Source organism: Telopea speciosissima, chromosome 2 (genome assembly GCF_018873765.1).
Source record: "Telopea speciosissima isolate NSW1024214 ecotype Mountain lineage chromosome 2, Tspe_v1, whole genome shotgun sequence".
NCBI lineage: Eukaryota > Viridiplantae > Streptophyta > Magnoliopsida > Proteales > Proteaceae > Telopea > Telopea speciosissima.
The window spans coordinates 72745966-72768123 of NC_057917.1; the positions used below are offsets into that span (position 1 = coordinate 72745966).

At 39.2% G+C, this 22158-nt stretch overlaps 3 protein-coding genes and 1 pseudogene across 3 annotated transcripts; 1 reads left to right on the top strand and 3 right to left on the bottom strand.

Moving 5' to 3' along the window:
• Positions 1-549: 549 nt before the first annotated feature.
• On the top strand, positions 550-12269 carry LOC122651562 (aromatic aminotransferase ISS1-like). The gene is made up of 10 exons (XM_043844995.1): positions 550-643; positions 753-850; positions 1037-1084; positions 5606-5734; positions 6327-6386; positions 7413-7569; positions 9779-9885; positions 10001-10059; positions 11014-11122; positions 11632-12269. The coding sequence occupies exons 2-10, from the start codon at positions 788-790 to the stop codon at positions 12082-12084; spliced, it is 1185 nt and encodes a 394-aa protein (XP_043700930.1). The 5' UTR covers positions 550-643; positions 753-787; the 3' UTR covers positions 12085-12269.
• A 1700-nt stretch (positions 12270-13969) lies between these two features.
• Positions 13970-14500, bottom strand: LOC122651083. Its single transcript, XM_043844419.1, has one exon. It carries the CDS (start codon positions 14498-14500, stop codon positions 13970-13972), a length of 531 nt encoding a protein of 176 aa, XP_043700354.1.
• A 3343-nt stretch (positions 14501-17843) lies between these two features.
• On the bottom strand, positions 17844-18974 carry LOC122651084 (annotated as a pseudogene).
• A 650-nt stretch (positions 18975-19624) lies between these two features.
• LOC122651086 (U2 small nuclear ribonucleoprotein B''-like) lies at positions 19625-20822 on the bottom strand. Its single transcript, XM_043844420.1, has 3 exons — positions 20763-20822; positions 20108-20326; positions 19625-19879 (listed from the first exon to the last, which is right to left on the bottom strand). The coding sequence occupies exons 1-3, from the start codon at positions 20820-20822 to the stop codon at positions 19739-19741; spliced, it is 420 nt and encodes a 139-aa protein (XP_043700355.1). The 3' UTR covers positions 19625-19738.
• Between the last annotated feature and the right edge of the window lie 1336 nt (positions 20823-22158).

A 22158-nucleotide genomic window follows, 5' to 3' on the forward strand; every position in this document is an offset into this window, starting at 1 on the left:
CTTTTTTTGGAGATCGAACTGCAACTCTTCAGTGAGAGACCAGAGTGAAAACGTTGAATATGAGTCGAGGTTCTCCTTCTGCAACACATTTATGTGATTTCTAGGTTCATTTCGAGTTTCAATTTAGTTCCTATTATCTTCTGGTTTATCTGATTTACGATTTCCTTTTTTTTTTAAAAAAAATCTCGAAGTTACGTTTCCTCCTGGGCTGCTTTGATATTAGAATTGTGTCAATTTTAATCGACTGACAGAAGAAAGAATCTGGAAACAAATGAGAATCCAAATGGGACAAGCAAGTGAGAGAAAGTACAAAATAATTAAGGAACCCAAACGAAGTTCTCTTTTCCTTTTATTAATCTCTATCTCTTTCACCCTGAGTTATTTCTTTTTATCTTTTTTTTGTTTTAATTTCTGGATTTTGTCACCATCGAGGTGGCGGCAGATTAGTCAAGGAGGTACGAGAGAGAGCTTGAAAGATGCTTCGTATTTTTCTCACTTTTCGAGATTCTTGAAGGCTGGGTAAGGTTGAGGTTGTTGAGAGGTGAGACTGTCAGAGAACGTGATGAAGTTTGTCTCTTTGATGGTTGTTGCTAAAGACTTGTAGCCGACAAGCGAGTTTTCTTTTAGTTTGGTCACTCAGTCCCTGCGAAATCTTATACCTACGGGTTTCGGGTAGGTGGCATACCTCTTGTCTCTTGACCTTGCTTCCTTTCATAGAGCGGAGTTCACTTGTGGTTACACCTTCGCTTTGTAGGAACAATCGACCGAAGAAGAGGTGAGAATTAAGATGGGCACGTTTGCGAAGCTTGCGACGAGGTCTCTGGAGACGGATGAGCCGGTCATGGTTCAGGTATAAAACGATTAGGGTTTGCTGCCCCTTGGAAAACTGTGCTTTGCTATCAAATATTTTTTTTTTGTTTTTTGAGACTTTGTTTTGGTTTTTAAATGGTGTCTGTTGGTTCATTCCTTGTTTTCCCCCCTTCAATGTAAATAATGGTGCTTTCTGATGATAAAGAATGATTAATTGAATATGCAGATACAAAAATTACTTCGGGGTGTCAAAGATGCAATTTCCTTGGCTCAGGTTTGTTTTATTCGTCTCATATCTTCTATTTGTTTCAGGGACAGTCTGGTAGTTTGGTTTATGCCTATGAATCAGGGAAAAGAGAATGGAAAAAATGTGGTTAATGATTAAATGGTTCAGAACTACTCTCACTGAAGTCTTATTTGGTAATTTGAGGTCTTAATATTTGAGTAGGAGTGCAACCCGGAAAATAATCCTCTCCAATCAGTGCAGCAGTTCTGGATGGAGATGTCGACACTTGGCAGCTCGGACATCCAACGGTGCCAAGCTCGAGAAGAAAGAAAAAAAAAATAAAACTGAAGTCAATGAGCTTGGACCGTTAGATGTCCGAGCTACCAGGTGTTGACATCTCCACCCTGAACTGCCGCACTGCACACTTTTGGAGAGGATTAAAATCCTTTGTAACCCAAGCTCCTGAGTTCTCTTTGAATTTTTAAATATTTATTTATTTACTTGCTGCAAAAGTTTTTGTGCACGTCCGTGCATGATCCACGGTTATGTACAAACCATTGGATGGGGACAAAGCCCCTTTAAAATACCCAGATCCCCCAGATTTTATGAATTGTTGATGGAAGAGAATCTCCCATGCACGAATCCCTTCCTTATTATTTATTTTGTCTTTTTTTGGGGAGGGGGTGTGGTGGTTCATTCGTATTGGATCTTCACCATTTTGTGTGCAGGTTAAGATCATAGGGTTCTATTGTTTTTCAAGGGATTAATGCGCGGTGAATGGATGTTGGGAAGAAAGAAACATAAGTAACCTAAATTGTTTGTCTGGGACCCTATTTACAGCGTTCATACACTTCTTCTCCAGCAACTTCCTTAATGGTGCCCCTTGAAAAACTTGAAATGTGTGTTTCCTCTGATTCATGGATTGATCTTTATACTTTCGAAGAGTCTAGACTCCAGAGAATTTCTACTCCATCATGCAAAACCTGGGTGGTGGGAATGTTAGCCCTTTTTTTTTTTGGATAGGTACTTACTTATTCAATAGGGGGAGGGAGGGAAGATGAGACCCAAGAGGCTTGAACCCAAGACCTCCTCGTAGAGTGGGTTTTTATGTTCCACACTAATACCAACTGCACTAGGCAGTTGTTCTCGGGAGTGTTAGCCATTTGTTATATTGGAAATTAATTTAGGTTTTGTGAGAACTTTGTAGATAGTATGTCATTACATAAGGCCCCTTTTTGTTCTTTTAAGTGTGAAAACTATGAAAATTCAAATAATGGAGGTTCAAATATATTATGCTACAGCAACAACAACTCAGCCTTATCCCAACTAAATGGGGTTGGCTACATGAATCCTTGCCCTCCAATTAGCCCTATTCGAGGATACAAGGCCAAAGCTATGCATGTCTTTCCTGACCACTTATCCTAAGGTCATTTTAGGTCTGTCCCTTGCTCTTTTAGTTCCTTCAATCTGAATCAAATCACTCTTCTGTACTGGAGCATCCAAAGGCTTCCGTTGAACTTGGCCAAGCCACCTCAAACGACTTTCTCGTAGCTTATAATGTATCGGAGCTACTCCCAAACCAGCTCTAATATGATCATTCCTTAATTTATCTTTCCTTCACTCTTCTGTACTGGAGCATCCAAAGGCTTCCGTTGAACTTGGCCAAGCCACCTCAAACGACTTTCTCGTAGCTTATAATGTATCGGAGCTACTCCCAAACCAGCTCTAATATGATCATTCCTTAATTTATCTTTCCTAGTTTGGCTACTCATCCATCTCAACATCCACATCTCTGCTACACTGAGTTTATTTATATGATGCTTCTTAACTGCCCAATATTCTGCACCATACATCATAGCTGGTTGTATGATTGTCCTATAAAATTTTCCTTTAATTATAAAGGAATACGCCGATCACACAACACTTCGGATGCACCTCTCCACTTCATCCATCCTATTTTAATTCTTTGTGAAACATTATCCTCTATATTACCTTCTTTATTTATGATTGAGCCTAGATACCTAAAATAATCACTGTGCGGAATCTATATAAACCTAAAATAATCACTGTGCGGAATCTACCTCTCATCAATTTTCAACATCTCATTAGCCATCCTAGTGTAACCAAAGTTACACACCATATACTCCATCTTTGTTCTACTTATCTTAAAACCTTTTAATTCTAAGGTTGATCTCCATAACTCTAACTTGGCGTTAATCCCTGCTTTTATCTCATCAACAAAAAGCATACACCAAGGACCTCGTTTTGAATTTCTCTGGTTAAATCAACCATGATAAGCGCAAACAAATAAGGGCTTAAAGCGGATCCTTGATGTAACCCAATTGTAATTGAGGTTCAAATATATTATGACCCACAAAATACCAAAGGATTATCTGTAGTGCCTAATTTTCATGTAGTAGCCATTCAGAGTAAAAAAAGTGTCAGGTTTCCTAACATAAAGTTGATCCCTTTGTGGGTAGCATAGGGTTGTGGCTTAAAAAAATGCATGACTACCAGAAGAGTTGAATGGCAGAGTAGGATTCATGTAGCCGGGATGGACAAATTGGTTAGTTGAACCGGGGGGGGGGTTCTAATCATCATTTTTGTGATATTGTCTACTTAGTGCAGGAAAAGTTTGGGAAATCTAATACACGTCTTAGGATTAAGTGAATTTGGGTTTGGGAAGGTCTACTAACACAAAGCGCACATCATACATGCAGAAAATCATATTTAACAGCCATAAATGATGAGAACTTCCAAATACAAGTGCAGAAAATTCATTCTAGGATTCATGGAAATTTATTAAAGGATACATGATAGGTCAGTATCTTCCTTTGCTGTCCCGCGAGTTGGAGTGCTGTGATCAAGTGCTAAGTCACTACCAAACTCCAAAGAATGTGTCCTCAGTGACTGCTTGCTGTTAATTGATGAATTTCCATTGTGTTTGAGGCAATAATTTAAGCTAAAAGTGGGAAAATTGGGATTAGTAGAAAGGAATAGGGGAGAAGGACAGGGTGGTAGCCTATGAGAGAAGAATTTAAGCAGAGAAAGGGGGCTTGGCTTCACTCCAACTTGGGTTCACTCTAAGTTTGCAGGAAATCACTCATGCTGCAGAGAATGGGAGTAAATCTCACAAGTTCCAACATCATTTTCATTGTCTTCAATTTCAAAATACAGTTTTTTAAACCCCCGCCCCACCCCGCACCCCCCCCCCCCCCCCAAAAAAAAAAGAAAAAAAAAAAGAAGAGAAATAACTCCCTAATAAGTACTGTTCCAGCAATAACTACTCCCTAATAACCACTTCTTCAGCAATAACTTATTACAACATCAGTATGTAACAGTTTTGACACCAAATAAAATAAAGGGAGAGGGTTCTCTGAACAAGCAGGGTAATTTCAACCCTCTTACATAAACATTGTTTATTCATTTATTGAAGGAGAGAGAAAAAATACTAAAAATAGGATGCGAGGAGGCGCAATGTACGCTTTTGGCTCAGAGACCCTTTTCCCTAAAATAAAATACTACAGAATAAAACAAACAACGCATAAGTAAATAGAAATATGCATCCACACAAGTTAATAAGGGACATCTACCCACAATGAAGTGATGTGTGTCTGTGTATGTCTGCGTCTCCTCTGATATGTTCTAAATACCTGAGTGATGTCCTCATCGCTGCTATATGCCCGGTATCAGATTTTAGTATTTTCCTGTTTATGCTTAAGTGTTTTCTGAAGTTTCATTAATCGATGAATCCATGTGGAAACTACTTAAGATTAGGACGAAAAAGTCAAATCTAGAAGAATGTATGGAAGCATAAGTAACCCCTCTTCGCTAAAAAAAGGAGAATTTAGGAAGCCCGATTTGAGCATTTGCTTGGCGCATTAATAAAACCTTGGTCTGCTAGAATGAAGAAGGGGAATTGAGTCTTGGGTCTGCCACTTCGCGCAGAAAATGCCGAACACCCGGGCCAACCACAACCACCCACTCAAAGGATCCTGCAGAAGTGGGACCTGTACTGGCTTACAAACCTTTTCAATGTTAGATGCAAACCTTGATCAATTTCTGTAAATTTGAGTTTTAGACAATTAAATTTGTTGCACATATACTCTCTGAAAGCTGTGTGCCTTGCCATGTGGTTATTAGTTCATTTCATTAAAATGGTAGGCCATTCTTTGGATTGGCAGGAGGTCCTGATTCATATCTTGGAAAGAAATTCTTGCCATCCAAATTTGAAATTTTCTTTGTACATTCTGTGAGATCTAAGGCTTGAAATTTGATCGTCAAGAATTGTAAACCCTACTTACATAGTGACGCCATATTGAATACTCTAATGACTTTTATCTTGCTATCAGCATTTAGGTAGTTTAGACTTCTAACACAACAAAATTAAAATTTTATACCGAACTGAGAAAGTGTTGTGCAAAGTACATTTAAGGATTTGTTACCTGAATTGTTTGACAGGTTTGTTTGTGCTAATATTAATTAGATGCCTGTTTGTTCCTTTCTGTTGCTATGATGTAGATTGTAGAGTTTCTTGGACATCTATGACAATAAATTTTCATTATGCAGGGGGTAGTTTATTGGAAACCGCCAAAACAGGCTCTGGAAAAGGTCGAAAAAATTGTTTTGGAGCATTCAACCAGTCGTTATGGTGCTGATGAGGGTCTTCCAGAGCTCAGGGAGGCATTGGTTAAAAAGGTATTCATTTTTACACTGAAAATTTTTGGTTAATGGAATATCTACATTTCTCAGGTGCAAGTGTTGGAGCTTGAATCTGAAAAGGCTATGGAGTGTGAAATGTGACAGAAGCTGCAAAATGAATATGATCCTGTCTTTTTGGAGGGTGGTTGTGGTAGGGTTTTGTAGTGTATTAATGGTTACTCATGTTAAAGTTCTATTTTGGTAGTAAGGTTTTCTTACAGACTACGATCTCTTGAGAACCACCTTATTAAATTTTCATTCTATTTTTTTTATTCATGTTTATAACTCTTATGAGTTATTTGGTTGGTTATAACTTTTGTAACTAGGGTTATTTGGCTCCTGTTTATAACTCTTATGAGTTATTTGGTTGGTTATAACTTTTGTAACTAGGGTTATTTGGCTCCCCCCAATCTCCAACCCTAGCCTTTACACTCCTCTGGCAGAAAACGCGCATGTGATATCATGTGAAATTGTGCCTTTATCTTTGGTCAATAATTTTGTTATAGGATCATGTGTCATTTCAGACAAATTCTCTAATTTTGTCATGTCTCATGTTCATCTTTATCCTCCTTTCCCACCTATTCTGCAGATACGTCAAGAGAATCAATTGAACAAATCCTCAGTCATGGTTACTGCTGGTGCAAACCAGGTACGCAAAACATTTTTTTCTATTATAGTTTTCTGTCAACAAGATTTTTCCTCCTCAGCTGGCTCTGATTTTTCTGCAGTATTTATTAATTATTCTTTGCTGTTTATCCAACTGCAAATGATTCCATTGATTTACTAATATGTACCGAGGCTGTCCCTGCAACTCTTAACTAGGAGTATGATTGAAGATGATCCATTCTTCAAGAAACTAGGATTAGGGCTATTGTTAGACAGCAATTAAGAAATAGGGTTGGTGAGATGGGGCCAGACAGAGTTTGATGAAAAGATATAGATGAAGTTGGAATTTGGTGAAATCTGAAATATAATATCTAAGGGAGTTATCCTTAGAAGTGGCTAGGAGAGATTGGTTTTAGCAAAAAAAGAGAAACTTTCTAGGATGATCAATTGTTTGGGTTATTGTTCGACAGAGAACAGCAGAGCAAAATAAAAAAAAGAAAAGCTTTGTTATTGAATGTAGTTTTTTATGCTAAAATTTGCTTTATCTTACATGCTTATGAGTTTATTGAAGTTTCAGATGATCTTGAATATACGTTTGCTATTCATGTTCTGTTTTCAGGTATTGTTCTAGTACAGCCATGCATTCTGATCAGCAAGAACTAATTTCTTGATTACTTAACCATCTCCCCTTTCATCAACCAAACTATCTTCATTCCTAATATTATTACTTCTGAACTAGACCTAGCTGAAACCTCGTCTTCATGCATATCTGTTTTGGAATTCAATTTTTCACTCATTGCATATTTGTTTTCTTTGATTCAGTCAACAAATTTATGGATCAAGATATTTTGTTCTTCACATGTTAAAGCTGATGTCTTGCTAGATTAAAAATGTACTCATAATCTCTATTGTTCAATATTTAACAATCATAAATGCTATTGAGTTTTATCAGACCCCTCTACACATAAAAAAAGAATGATCAGTTTTGTTTACTGTGACAAAAAATCTATATCCTTGTTCAATTTTTTCAGAATTTTTTTTTATAGAATTGTATATTTCTTGTTCACAGGCATTTGTCAATCTTGTTCTTACACTCTGTGATGCTGGGGATTCAGTTGTAATGTTTGCACCATACTACTTCAATGCCTATATGGCTTTCCAGATGACTGGCGTCACCAACATTCTGGTGGGCCCTGGTAATCCGAAGACACTTTATCCAGATGCAGGTGAGATGCTTCATCTGCTGTTCCTTAATTTGAGGCTTATATTAGTAGCAATATGTATTGATTTTCAATGTGCTGTTCATTCATTGCCAGCCCTAAAATTGGATGCGTCTCTGAAGATCTGTGTGAAGCTCACATATGTTTTTCTGTTGCTCTTTGTGTTAGTCTTAAGGATGCTTATGGAGGCTTTTTTACGCAGGGGAGTTCAAAACATACTCCCGCAGGAAAGGCAAACAGGCCTTAAGGGGCCTTGGAGGCCAACAGGCCTTAAAAGGCTTTTTCTTATGCTTTTCCAAACAGGCCTTGGTAGCCCGTTTGAGTGAATGGCAGCTGGGTCCACCAGCCAAACTGTGGGCTAGCTGTTGCTAGTTATGTAGTTGCTTTTTAAAGTTCTTTTATTAGATTTTAATTTATAGTTTAAGTTGTAAAAGGATTCCCCCACGTTGGAGAGCCCTCTTTTGGCTTTTAACTCCTAGTCCTATTATCTGTACAACTGTTTTCAAGTCTCCCCCCATGATTTGATGAGTATAGAATTCTGTCTTCTTCAATGGAGCTGCTTTGAGATTCAGTAAGGGTGGGAAATCCTTGGGATCAGTGGGATTTTGGTCCAGGTTTTTGGTGGGAAGCCATTAGTTACATTACTCCTCAACTATACTCTGTTTTCCTGCAAGAAAGTTACTGTTTTAACTTTTCTATCAATTGGCATTGGTATCCTGTGAATGAATCTCTCGTTTGAGTGATTCAATCTTAAATACTCAACTGGTAATCATAGTAGTCCTGTTAGTGCTTGATTTATATCAGAGAATCCAATGTTATACACCTGTGGATGCTCTGTTTTAGAGCCTTTTCTAGCAGAATCGAGATTCCCCCCTTAGAAGAATCCGACCTTCAGATTAAGGAGATCTTTTGGGGCATTCAAGTGCTGCCTTAAAGAGGCCCTCAGCCTGAATTTTAAGGGGACCATAACCTCTGATCTGGAGATATAAAAATCCCCCAAGTCTGTCCAATTTTAAATTCCAGATTTGGTTCTTAGCCTTGTGACTTCAATACAACCATTAAAACCCTGCAGTATTTTGGGGTTGGGTTATTCTACTGGTTTGTGAACCTTGGTCAGAATTTGATCTTCATCAGAAAAGGTTAACTTTGACTTAAATTCTGTTTTTGGGGTTTACTTGTGATCTTGCTACGGGATGTGTAATTCTGTTCATCCTACTTATCCCCCACCACTTTTGCCCATTTAAATTGGATGCCAACTTATTTCTGTATCATGTATATCAGTTTGATATGGTAACTCTGTTGAGTTTTCCCATTTCGAAGATAGTGTACAATAATGTCAGATTAGTAATTTCCCTAGTAAAAAGAGCACCCAGTGCACAAGGGTCCCGCTACTGCAGGGTCTGGGAGGGGCAAATGTATCTAGGCTTACCCCCTGCTTCTCAGAAGAGGCTGTTTCTAATAGTAATTTCCCTAGTATTTTATTAAATTTTTTGTTTTTTTCTAAATCATTAAATGTCAGTCTGTAGGCACAAATTCTGGACCAATCTCTCATGTACACTAGGTCAGGACCAGTCACTGAATGGTGTCTCCTTGGGAAATCTCTAAACTAGAAACAGCATGATCCGGTGACCTCTGATTATCTGACCTGTAGACTTTATCTGGAGCTTCTATGAGAATATTTCACCCTCCAATATCTTGCTTTTACCCTTGACAACGCATAACTCTTGGGAAGGGATCAGTTAAAGGCTGGGTTCGTCTCTCCCGCTGTGGGGAGCAATGATGTGGTCAACCCAGACTTTCCATCTAATAGTGGATTGTCTGATTGGTCAATATGAGTGCCTCATTGGCCTGTGTTTGGTTGTCAGTTCTATGCCCATCGTTTGACTCTTCCCTTGTCAATTGCAGCCATTGAAGTCTAAAAAAACTTTTTTTTTTTTTTTGGGGGGGGCGTGGAAGGGGGGCTGTTTACTGGAACTTGGTAGACAAGATTGTTTCTGGGTCCTGAAACTAAGCTGCCTCATGTAAGATTTCCAGTCAGTAATAATCCTTTCAGTGGATGTATTTGCACATTTTGTCTGTGTGTGCATGTGACATTATATCCCGAAACATACATATGAGCATGTGAGTCTGATTGATAATTGATGTCCAACTTGATATCCCATCCCCTTTGGGATTTTAGTGTCCTTACATATTAAATGTTTGGAGGTTTCTGCAGACTGGTTAGAGAAGATTCTGTCAGAAACCAAACCAGTGCCAAAGGTCGTCACAGTTGTAAATCCAGGCAATCCATCTGGGACCTACATTCCTGAGCCTCTTCTCAAGGTCTCTCTCTATCTCCGAGGAGGGAAAAGTACAAATTTGTGATCTGTACATATTTTTTAAATCTCTTTGTAGTTATTTTTAACTCTTATTTTCTTTTTGTTTTGTTTTTAAGTAGAGAATTTCAGATCTTTGCGAAAGTGCTGGCTCTTGGCTCATTGTAGATAATACATATGAGTAAGTAAACACAAATTGCCACATAGAAAATCAGTGTCTTGTTATAAGTTTGCCATGACTAGGAAGGAAAAAAAGCGTGGTCAACAACTGTTATGTGAAAGGAATGGCTTTCTTTTTCACTAGTTATTTGCGATTGACTATTGAGTTGATTTTTAACTCTCTTGGTGATATATTATGCAATGATTTTGTTCTTAATTTCTTGCCTAGTAGGAATTGTGATTAGCACGGGATAGTTTCTTCTCACTGAAATTTGGTCTTGAAAATAAAATTATATTGTGATCATCTATCTTCTGTATCCTAGTCAGTGAAATCTCGCTGAAATCAATGAAATATTCTGTATTTCTTGAGTGTGATGGAACCTGGAGCTTCCTTTTCCATTGAACTAATAGATACTCCATCTGACAAAGGGGATACATTTGAATATGAATTTTACTAACAGTGTAATTTTTTTTGTAGAGTATAGATTCTGTCAGCCTAATCCAATGTAGACATTCATTTCATTTGATGTAAAATTAATTGTACATTGTAATTTTCAATCATTTAAAGGATGTCATGATTGAATTGTAAGTTCTAATCAGAAAATGAGCTCTTTCGTGGATGTGTGGATCGAAGTTTGGGTGCAAGAACCTAGAAAGGAATTTCCTGCTATTTCCCCAAATACTGGACACGTGTAACTAATTTTTTTTGTTTCTTGCATCATCTGTTGGTCTCTCTCCTAAGATTCTATGCTGAAATGGAATTGAATGACCTATGGCTCAACACCAACAATTAAAAGTGTCGAGGCATTAACTCATGTTTGACTCTCCAAAAATTCTGAGATTCTTTGCAATTATATTTTGATTCCGCAATAGTTCTGCCCACTTTTAAATTTAGCCAGCTTTTTGAAGTTTTCTTCCTGAGTTGATTCATGTAATATACGAATCTACATTGCAATTCTAATGACCATGTCAGCAGGTATTTTATGTATGATGGGTTGAAGCATTCGTGTGTGGAGGATAATCACATAGTCAATGTCTTTTCCTTTTCAAAAGCTTATGGTATGATGGGATGGCGAGTTGGATATGTAAGTAGGACTTTAGCTTCTTAATAGCTTATGTATAATATGAAATGTACTTATTATAACACAAGTAAAGAATTTGAGCTTTATTTTCAATAGGGAACAAATTTGCTAGGGTGGTGGTTGGGCTTTTCAGATCTCCTAGACCTTGTAGCATGGTTTTAAGGATTGGTTTTATGCAGCGGATTACCGAGCTACTGCCAAAGAGGCATTTGCTAAATAGATTGGCTGGATTTTGGTTTGAATCATTAGATCCATATTAATCCAAATAATTATTGCTAAGGAACGATCCAGGTTTCTGTACGATTTTTATATCCTTACCTGTACATTATCTGCTGCTAATGGATTCTTCTTCAAACTGTTGTCTCCTTGCCCCTATTCTCTTTCTTGGTTTTTATCTTTCATTTCTGTTGTAAACTGATCATTGGTGTTTGAAATAATAGATTAGGCAGGAAAAAAAAAAAACTTGGTGGCTGGGCTGCTTTCTTATTATATCATTGTACGCATGTGTGCAGATAGCGTATCCATCGGAAGTGAAGGGTCTTGAATCTCAGCTCCTCAAGGTTCAAGACACCATACCCATTTGTGCATCTATAATCTCACAGCGGCTTGCTCTGTATTCACTAGAAGTTGGACCTGAGTGGGTCAGAGATCAAGTGAAGGACCTCATTAAGAACAGAGAACTCATCTTGGAGGCACTCACACCCCTTGGAGAGGATGCAGTAAAAGGTGGGCAAGGTGCAATCTACCTTTGGGCTAGACTTCCAGATAAGTGTTCTGATGACTTTGAGGTTGTACGGTGGCTTGCACGGAAGCATGGGGTGGTTGTAATCCCTGGAAGTGCAAGCGGGGGGCCAGGATATATCCGGATCTCCTTCGGAGGCGTTATTGAGGCTGACTGTAAAGCTGCTGCGGGGAGACTACGAAAGGGGTTAGAAGAGCTGGTGAGAGAGGGGATGGTGGAGTAGCCACCCTGAACAATTATGCAACATTGATTCTCTTGGCCAATTGTAACTGTTCATGTTTGGTGTATTCTTAACCTGAATAATGCCCTCTTGCTCTTATAGAAAGGATTGGTTGATTCATGGAGAAATCCTAAGCCCTAATAGTGTTTCATAATGTATAGTCTCCTACTAGCATTTGAAGTTTTGCACTTTTGATTGATGCATGTTAAAAATGCCAGTGTGAAATTTCAATCTTAAAATTCAACCGTCGGATAGACAGTTGAGGTTTACATTGGCCACATGTTAAATTTCAATCTCAAATTCAATATTTCTCTTCCATGTAACTGCAAACCCCTTCATCTATCATCTATGTACCCTTAATCCTTTTGTAGTCTTGGACATTTTAATGCTTTGTTTTACCACTATGCCAATTTGAATTGTGTTGAAACTTGACATGTGGGCAAGGAATTTTAGGGTCAATTTATCCACAAAATTGAAGCACTACTATGCCCTAATTTTTATACATTTATATAATGGGTGAAAGAGGGCATCGTAAGGGTGTTCTGAGAAAATACTAAAACCTTTACCAAAAAGAAAAAAAAAAAAAAAATACTAAAACCTTGTAGGGTTTATGATGCCTAGGATTAGGGGTGTCAATTCCAGGCCCGATCGAGCCCGTTCGGTTAAAACCCGGTCCGGCCCGACCCAATTACTAAACGAGTTGGGCTTAAGCCCGACACATTTAGTAATCGGGCGGTCCCGGTGTGGGGTCCTAGCCCGTCGGGCGCCCGATCGGATTGATTGATTCTAGGCTCGACCTATACTGCCCGGTTATAGCCTGACCCTTTAACTTATATACTTCCCCTCCCCTTCCCTCCAAATTTCTTTTTTTTGTTTGTTTCTTTGTTGGTCTTTGACATTTATTGGTTAGGTGCACTTAACGTAGGTGAGATGAGGTTTAGTTTTAGTTTTTAGATCTTACTTTGTTAGATGTGCTTCTATTCAGTGTTGTGTTGTTATTTTTTTTATTTCCCTCTACTTACTTTGTTAGACGTGTTTTTATTTGGTGTTGTGCTGTTATTATTTTCCTCTCTACTTACTTTGTTAGATGTGCTTTTATTTGGTGTTGTGCTGCTATTTTAGTTGGGTCAAGCTTTATTTGACTTTGACTTGAGGTATATCGTGACTGCCCAATGATGTGATGGTTTGAACTTAAAATTCTGGTTGCATGTCAATTAGTAAGTCCAGATCGTTTAGAGTTAAACGGCTCATTAGCTCGTTTAGACCCGGTTTAGGCCTGTTTAACATGAATAAGGCTGCCCCAATTAAAGACCAAACACCAACCGATCGAAATGAAATTGTATCATGCCCGTCTAAGGCAAGCCCGAATGCCTAAATGGTCAGACACAGTGCAACCTGTAAAATTGGTGAGACCCGGCTAGGCCCGACCGAACCCGACCGGTTGACACCCCTATCCAGGATGATGGGTGAACCGTCGTCTATGGATGGAGGAAAATTTTGTCCTTTTATAATTATCCTCTGAGGGTTATCTCATAACGTTCATTTTTATTTTTTGGTTGGGAGGTGTTCAAGGATGTGGGAGACAAGTGTTTGAAGTGCTGTGCACGTGTAGAAAATACTTCCAGGATTATCAAAAGTAAGAAGTGTAGGCTCAGCACACTCTCATCGCGAAGCAGAACAATAGACCTCTCTACAACTTCCGAGTGTAGTTTAGGTGGGATTGAAATTTCGTGTACAAGTGGATTCAAATAGGAATTTGTTACGTGGTAAAACAATATTGAAAAAATAGACTATCTTTTTTTGGGTAATGGGAAATTTACTCAGATGAACGAGTTATACTTCTAGATACTGTAACCAACTGGCCAGTTAAACAAGGATCGGAATTAGGCTAAACCATCTTACTTGTTAAGGATAGGGCCCTCCTGGCAAGAGCATCAGCTACAAAACTAGCTGCCCTCGGAATAAACTGAAAAATACAGTTATCAAACAAAGATTGAAGATGTCGAAAATCATTAATGATGGAACGAACTTGCAAAGTGGGACGACTATTGCACGATTTCAGGAACAAGATGACCTCCATATTATCGCTTTCAACGATCAAACTATAAGCTCCTTCAGAGATTGCTTCAAGTAATCCTTCCTTGATTGCCATAGCTTTATCGATTAAGACGTTATCGCAAGCAATCGGATTGGAGACAGCAACAATCTTACAAGCGCCCAAGTGATCTCTGATGAGAAATCCCAACCCTCCAAGTTGCTTATCCTTAATTATTGAGGCATCACAATTAAGTTTGTAAACTGAAGGAGGTGGTGGGTTCCATAAGGGAGGCTGTAATGAAGACGAGATCGTAACACAAATACCAATAGATAAAGGAGCATAACGAAGATGTTTCCTTATAAATCTGTTTCCCACAGTCATACATGGGAGCATATGCATCAATCTCAATCTGAAATTTAACACGTGGTCAATTTAAATTTCTCTAATATCTATTTTTTTTGGGAAAATTATTGTCCCCAGTACTGGGGGCGGTCAAGTTTGGATCGTGAGGCTAGGGCACCGCCCATGTGTGCACAATGGGCCCCATCGTGCACACATGGGTGGTGCCTAGCCACACGATCGAACTTGACCGCCCCTAGTACTGGGGGCAATAGAGATCCTTTTTTTTGTACAATAATAGAAATAAAATAACCTAAATAAAAAAGAACAGAATCCAAATTCAGTCAAAGTCTCCCTTTGTTTATTTATGGGTAATTTACACATACCACCCCTGAGGTTTGATGAAAGGATAATTTTACCCCCTAGTTTTGGAAAATTCAGCGTACCCCCTTAAGGTTTGCAATCGGTAACAAATAAGCCCATTCTGTCAGTTTATGACTGACACCGTTAAAAACACGATGTGAATTGTCGAAATTGCCCTTGCAAGAAACGAAAAAAAAAAAAAAAAAAACACCTGCAACTCATCTTCCCCAAATCGATTGGGGAAGATGAGTTGTAAGTATCCAAATACTCACAAAGCATATAGTGATCACATTCCTATATTCAGAAACAATTTGGTTCATCCCAATCAAGGTCATTCGATACACAAGAACTCCATTGAAGTAAAAAATAAAAAGAAATTGGAAAACTGCAGGAGAAACAAACAATAGGTATGGTTGATCCAATCCAGAATTCAGATTCCAGTCTCAGATGGGCTCAATCAAAGAAAGAGCAAAAACCCATATGTCGTTCAATAATCAATTAATTTAGGTCTCATTCTCCAGTTCTTCGTCTCTTCTGCAATTGGATGTTCCATCACTTCTTTCTTGCAATTGAAGAGCACACTTTTATGATACAACATGTCCTTCCATTTTCAGGAGCTATTTGCAGATTCTAGGAAGCGGCCCTCTACCTTTTATGATATTCTGAAGGGGTAGAGCACTGTAGAACATTTCTGCACTATGCCAGTTTCCTCTCTGGAAGGTTGTCTCACATAATCATCAGAAGTTTGAAGAATCTGCTCATTCTCCATCGGAGTGTGAGCACAACGGCATTTGTATTTCACAAAGTTTGAGAACCATTCCTCAATGTGCTTTGAAATAATCGGTTTTCTGTTGAAAATTCTAGGATATGCTCCTCATGATTCCCAAGAAGAAAGCCCAACTCATCTTCCCCTTTTTCAAACCCTAAAAGATTTGGGGAAGATGAGGGGAAATCGAATTGCATCCTCTGGAACCGTCTCAAACAGCTTGAAATCTCCAGATTTGGTGTCGCCTAGGTCTGCTGGAACGATCCAAAACACCATAGCTGTAGAAATCAAGTGGTCTTTGGACTACAGATTTCTGAAATTGAAATCAGCGGTAATCACTTTAGGTCTGCCCCAAATGCATATTCCACTTCATGGACTAAACACACAAAAATCAAAACTGAAACTTTTAAACCCACTAGATCTGGATTAGACAGGGGAAAAATAACCCCAAAAAAAACCCATGAAGTGGAGGTGAGAAGAAGAATCTGAGAAGCCATTCAAGTAGGTTCGTCCCCTCCTCTTCTTCTTCTTCGATTCTGATACATCGTCCTCCGGTTCTGTAATCAAAAGTGATAATATTTCTCTCGCCTGGAGTATCTCAGGTGCACAAAAGGGTTTTGATTTGGGAATTTTTCCCAGTTTGAAACCCTAAATTCCTTAAGGGTTGAAAGGGTTTTGAAACCTGCAACTCATCTTTCCCAATTGATTTGGGGAAGATGAGTTGCAGGGTTTTTTTTTTTTTTTTTGCAAGGGTAATTTTATCAATTCATCTCTTATTGTTAACACTGTTAGTCATGAATTGACAGAATTGGCTTATTTGTTACTGTTTGCAAACCTCAGGGGGGTACGCAGAATTTTTCAAAACTGGGGAATAACATTATCCTTTCATCAAACCTCAGGGGTGGTATGTGTAAATTACCCTTTATTTATTCTACCTCTATCAGCAGGTAGCTAACTTATGAGATATAGAATCCCACGTTTTATTTTGTTTCATAATATTTACTTACAGAACCAAAATATTAATAAGAATATTAATATCTCATAGAATAGAAAACAATTCCCATGGCCATTAGAAATGAAAAAAATCCTCTCCAATTCCCCAATGATGTATTGCGGTGCAGTTCGGGGTAGAGAGGTCGACATTTGGCAGGTGCAACATCCAATGGTGTCAAGTTCAAGAAAAAAAAAAACTAGGTCAATGAGTTCGGACCGTTGAATGTTGCGCTTGCTAGATGTCGACCTCTCCACCTCGAACTACACCATTGAGGAATTAGAGAGGATTTAAATCCCATTAAAAAGCCTTGCATTGATCTAGCCAACCAACTAGCTCTTGTTAGTCCAGTCCAAGCAGGCGCGACATCCAATAGTATCAAGTTCGAGAAAAAAAAGAACTTGGTCAATGAGCTCGAAACGTTGGATGTCGCGCATGCCAGGTGTCGACATTTCCATCCTGAACTACACCATTGAGGAATTGGAGAGGATTTAAATCCCATTAAAAAGTCTTGCATTGATCTAACCAACCAACTAGCTCTTGATAGTTGATAGTCAATCCAAAGAATTCGGCTCGACTCCTCTCCTTGCGAGCCCAACGCCCAGGTAAAGGTGTCAAAACCAAACCGAAATCGAATACGGAACCTGAAACCAAACCGAATTTATTCGGTTAAACCTAGCCGAATTAATCAAACCGAATAAATTCGGTTCAGTTTCGATTCTGGTATATGAACATTTAATTCGGTTCGATTCGGTTTCATTTAAAAACCATCAGTTTGAATTGAAACCGAACTAAATACCACACTTAAATTCAAAACCCTATAACTTTTTTTTATGGTATTGCCTCTCATTTTGCAATTATAATTTTGATGTGTTTCTCTTACTTTATTGATGAGTAAGCAAGTTAAAAGATAAGATCTGAAAGTGGAGAACTCACATGGGATTCTTATTTATTTATTAATATTTCTGGTTCCTTTAAGGTTTTGAGAACATTTTATCTATACAAATAGAGTTTCTTGAGAACACAACAAGACAACAACAATTAACAGCCTAGCAGAATGGAACTGTAATGGAGAACCGAATTAAAATCGGAATCGAACCGAATCGAGCATATTCAAATTTGGTTTCCACTTTTAGAATCAAATCGATTCTCGGTTTGGTTTTGGGTTACACCATCAAGGCATGGAACCGAACCGAGACCAAAAATTAAAACAAAAAATTCATTTTCACGATAGCTTTTTCTAACCGTTTTATCGGCATGTGCTCTTATTTTCTTCCGGTTGCAGTTGCAGGAGGTATGATTTTCATCTCCCTAAGCTTCTCCACCCACTTTTCCATACTCTTAAGCGTATCGGCGTACCCAAAGAACCCAAAATCTCGACTCTTGTTCATGCTGCAAACATGCTGAAACTTGAATTGCAGAACCGTTTTAAGAGCAGCGAAGCATGTGATTTCCTCCATCTTCGTCTTACACAGTCCCTTCTCCTCCACTATCGCATCCCAAACACTTCCTTTCTCTTTCATCTCCCCCACCCAATCAAACGTCTCCGTCTCATCGAACGGCAAAAACTCGACCTCGAATATTTCACACAACACTCTCCACAGGCTCTTCCACGTAAACACGTCACCGTTGGTGCAGTTAAAGGCTTGGTTCTTGGCCGTCTCCGACACCGCCGCCGCCCAAATCTGCTGCTCCGCCAGCACACGCGCGTCCGACATGTCGCAGAAATGTTCCCACGTGTACCGTGTACCAGGATACCTGAACGGCTTGCCCTCATGTCTACAGATCGAGGCGTACACCGCTAACGTAAGTAGCGCGTTATATACGCTACGTGCAGATGCACCGACCACGTCAATCCTGTAGTGGCGGCGTATGAGGCTATGAGGTCTTCCAAAGCGTAGTAGAAGTTAGGGTATGGAAGCCGAGCCGAGTCCTCCATGAAAGGCGGGTCCGGTGAGACGAGTTGGCCCGAGTGCACCGAGTCGAAAATTGGGCCCATGTAGTGCTTGGAACCTGTTTGAATGGTGATGTGGCGTAGAGGAGAACCGGGAGCTGAAGTGAGAACGTTGAGAACGTTGGAGAGCATTTGAGAGTTAACGGTGACGTTAGCTTCCTCGGTGTCACGGACTTGGATGGCGACCCAGAAGATGTGGGTGACTTGGTCGGAGATGGGAGAGGTGGAGGTTTGTGTCGTCGAAGTTGCCGGCGTCGAAGGTGATATAATGGTCGACGATGGAGGAAGGGAACCAGGTGGTGGGTTTTGGACGCCGAGCTGCGCCGTAGACAGTCCATGGTCCACCAGGTGCGGTTGGAGTGTTGAGAGCCTCGGCCAGGCTCAGTTCGGCCATCCCTGTGATTCCAACGATCAAGGCTACTGGTTTTTGGTGGATCTCCATCTTGGACGGCATAGAATATTGAATCGATGGTCACCTCCAACACCCTTGGTGGAATTAATTATAAGGAAGCAGAATTAAGAAAAAAAATATCTTAAATCATAGTTGTGGGGTGACTCAAATGTATAACAGCTAGAAAAGGGACCATTAATATTGTGCTTCAGTGATTCTGATCAGAGTAGAGCAGGGGATTGTGTTTACCTAAAAAATCATTTTCGATTTGGGATAGGATTGAAAGTGTGTGGTTGACATTTTATGTACTCTTAGGAATGAAGATTTTAAGATACAGATGTGTGAATGCGCATTGTCCATTGAATCTGATGAATCCGGATAATCAATCATGTACGTCCTTGTACAAGGACAAGGACAAGGACAGCAAGCAATTGCTTTCCTTGTCCTGTATGGTATCATTTTTTCATTTTGTATAAACGTTTTTACTTTGGTACAATTTATGGACCCTAATTCTATTTACAAAAGTATCGATCAAAATAGATTTTACCAAAAACATTTTTAGAAAATAGAAGATAAAATTGTAATTTTTCCCTCTAATTGAATCTAGGTGGATTGCAGACTATCTACCTCAACAAGTACACTGCCCAATTAAGGGACTTGGAATCTAGGTTTTTTTTTTTTTTTTTTTTGGGAACAGAAAAACCATTTTTTAATTTAATTGTGTTGAAGATTCATATGGTTACAGACTTACAGTGTGCACATGGCTCCCATAACCATCACATTTCTCAGAAAATTTAGGACACATACCACTAAATTTAATTATTTCTCGGCATAATATTGATGGCCATGGGGTTTTGGGGAGTAATCTTGAAGCCCTGAAGGGCCTGCATGGCAATCGACGACTGCACATCATCTTCAAACTCTACAAAAGCAATACCAGCTAGGCCTTGCTGCTTCTATCATTCAGAAATGGATTCTGTTACAGCCGCGCGTGGTGGCAGCTGGACGGTCCAGCCTTGCTAAACGACAGCAAAAACAGGGGTGGGGTGGTCATTTCACATATGGGACCCAGCTGTGGTCCCACCTGTGAACTAAGAACCCCACCCCTGTTTTTGCTGTCATTTAGCAGGGCTGGACGGTCTATAGCTACCGCCACGACTGGACAGAATCCTTTTCTTGGATACCCCAGGCATCTGCCTTGCAATGCAATCTGACATTGCTTTTGCATATTGTATCCGCATGGGCTTGTCATTAAATGGAAAGTTTTGCATTTGACGCACTGCATTACTAGCAACTGTAACTTCAGCAAATGCAACCCATGCTTGACCTCGAAGCTTTGGTGTCTTCAACGCAACAATATCCAAAATCCTTCCATACTGAGAGACAACAACAACAACAATAACCTTATCCCAACTAAATGGGGTCGGTTACATAGATCCAATAGAAGCTATGATAGTAAAAGAAATAAGAAAAGTAAAAGGAAGAAACATAGAAAATAAGTAAAGAAAAAAGTCAAAGCAATAGTCAAACTAGCATCCCAAGAATATTCCCCTACAAGGGGTCAGCTACACGAGTCCTTGTCCTTCAAACAACTCTATTTGCGGTTATACTAGGATCGAGCCCTACCACATGCATATCCTTTCTTACCACTTCTCCAATAGTCATTTTAGGTCTACCCCTACATTTTTTGGCTTCGTCAAACTAAATCTGGTCACTCTTCCTTACCGGTGCATCCAATGGTCTCCGTTGGACATGACCATACCACCTCAAGTGACTCTCACGAAGCATATCTTGGATTGGTGCAACTCTCAATCCAGTTCTAATACAATCATTCCTTACTCTATCTCTCCTGGTCTTTTCATACATCCGCCTCAACATCTTCATCTCCGCTGCACTCATCTTATCTATATTACTTTTCTTAACTGCCTAACATTCCGCTCCATAGGTCATGGCTGGTCTTATTACTATCTTGTAGAATTTCCCCTTAAGCTTACCAGACATGCGTTTGTCACATAACACTCCCGATGCACCTTTCCACTTCATCCAACCTACTTTAATTTTGTGGGAAATATCATCCTCTATATCACTCTCTTTGTTAACGGTTGACCCCAGGTATCTAAAGCAATCACTTTGTGGTAGCTCTTACTCCTCAAGTTTCACCACTTCATCACCTCTCCTGGTTTGATTGAAGTTACACATCATATGTTCTGTTTTTGTTCTGCTTAACTTAAAGCCTCTTGATTCCAAACATGATCTCCATAACTCTAGCTTTGCGTTAGCCCCTTTCATTGTCTTGTCTATCAAAATAATATCATCAACGAAAAACATACACCAAGGAACATCATCTTGGATGTGCCTCCTATACTGAGAGAATAAAGCATAAAGAGATCTCTTCAGTTCATCTTGGGATGAGCTCAAAGGGTGTTGAGAGAGAGGGGGAAGGGCCGGAGGGGCAAGAAGGAAGGTTGTGTGGAGTAATAAATAATGATGAAAAAGGTTGTTTTGACTTTGGACATTAAATTATTTCTATTTTGCACAAGGAAGAGATAATTAATAAATGAAAATTTGATTTGGGATGAGAAGTTAATAGAACTTTAGTCTCAGTTTTCCCTTGGATAGGTATCATATAGCCATTGGACAAGGACAACAGTCAAGTACATGATCCAGACTCAATTTGATCACACGGGTAGTCTTGCATGTGTCATTGCTTATTCAATATAGGCGGCTCATCTCTCCTGGTTCATTTATCTTATGGTATATTTGGCTTTGTAGATGTGATTCTGTTTTTGGGCGCAGAACCTGGAGTCCTGAAGATGTGATCCACTCCTTTACCAAAGTTTTTGAAGAATTTCAAAGCACAACATTGACTTCTGGTGGTGGGTGTGATGTCTCTGCAAACACACAACTTTTGGACCGATCAGCACAGTGTGAACCTCCTCCTGAGACTTGGGTGGAAGTGAACTATGATGCAATTTTTTATAGTTAGTTATTTTGTTGTACGCTCCTCTTATGTAATGTATGTATTTAATTATTTATCTATCAATAAAAATTGAGATTCATAACAACTACTAATAGGTGAAGAACAAGTTTCTTGTCAGATTCAGTAGAATTCTATTGTTCATTTAACCTGAGAGGCCTTTGCCATTGTGGTTACGCATCATGTATTTTGGGATATCAATTGTTGATGTCACCCTACTATATTGGTGTATTGGATTCATGGTATTTGATTGTGAAC

Bases quoted from the DNA above. Each gene is read 5' to 3' on its own strand.
- LOC122651083 (XM_043844419.1), bottom strand. From the start codon at position 14,500: ATGACTGTGGGAAACAGATTTATAAGGAAACATCTTCGTTATGCTCCT.
- LOC122651562 (XM_043844995.1), top strand. From the start codon at position 788: ATGGGCACGTTTGCGAAGCTTGCGACGAGGTCTCTGGAGACGGATGAG. The intron at 5,735-6,326 runs GTATTCATTTTT...CCTATTCTGCAG, and splicing joins GGGAGGCATTGGTTAAAAAG to ATACGTCAAGAGAATCAATT. The intron at 10,060-11,013 runs GTAAGTAAACAC...CCATGTCAGCAG, and splicing joins ATTGTAGATAATACATATGA to GTATTTTATGTATGATGGGT.
- LOC122651086 (XM_043844420.1), bottom strand. From the start codon at position 20,822: ATGAGTGCAGCGGAGATGAAGATGTTGAGGCGGATGTATGAAAAGACC. The intron at 20,327-20,762 runs GTAAGGAATGAT...AGTTGGGATAAG, and splicing joins AAAAGACCAGGAGAGATAGA to GTTATTGTTGTTGTTGTTGT. The intron at 19,880-20,107 runs GTATCCAAGAAA...TCTGAATGATAG, and splicing joins TTGCAAGGCAGATGCCTGGG to AAGCAGCAAGGCCTAGCTGG.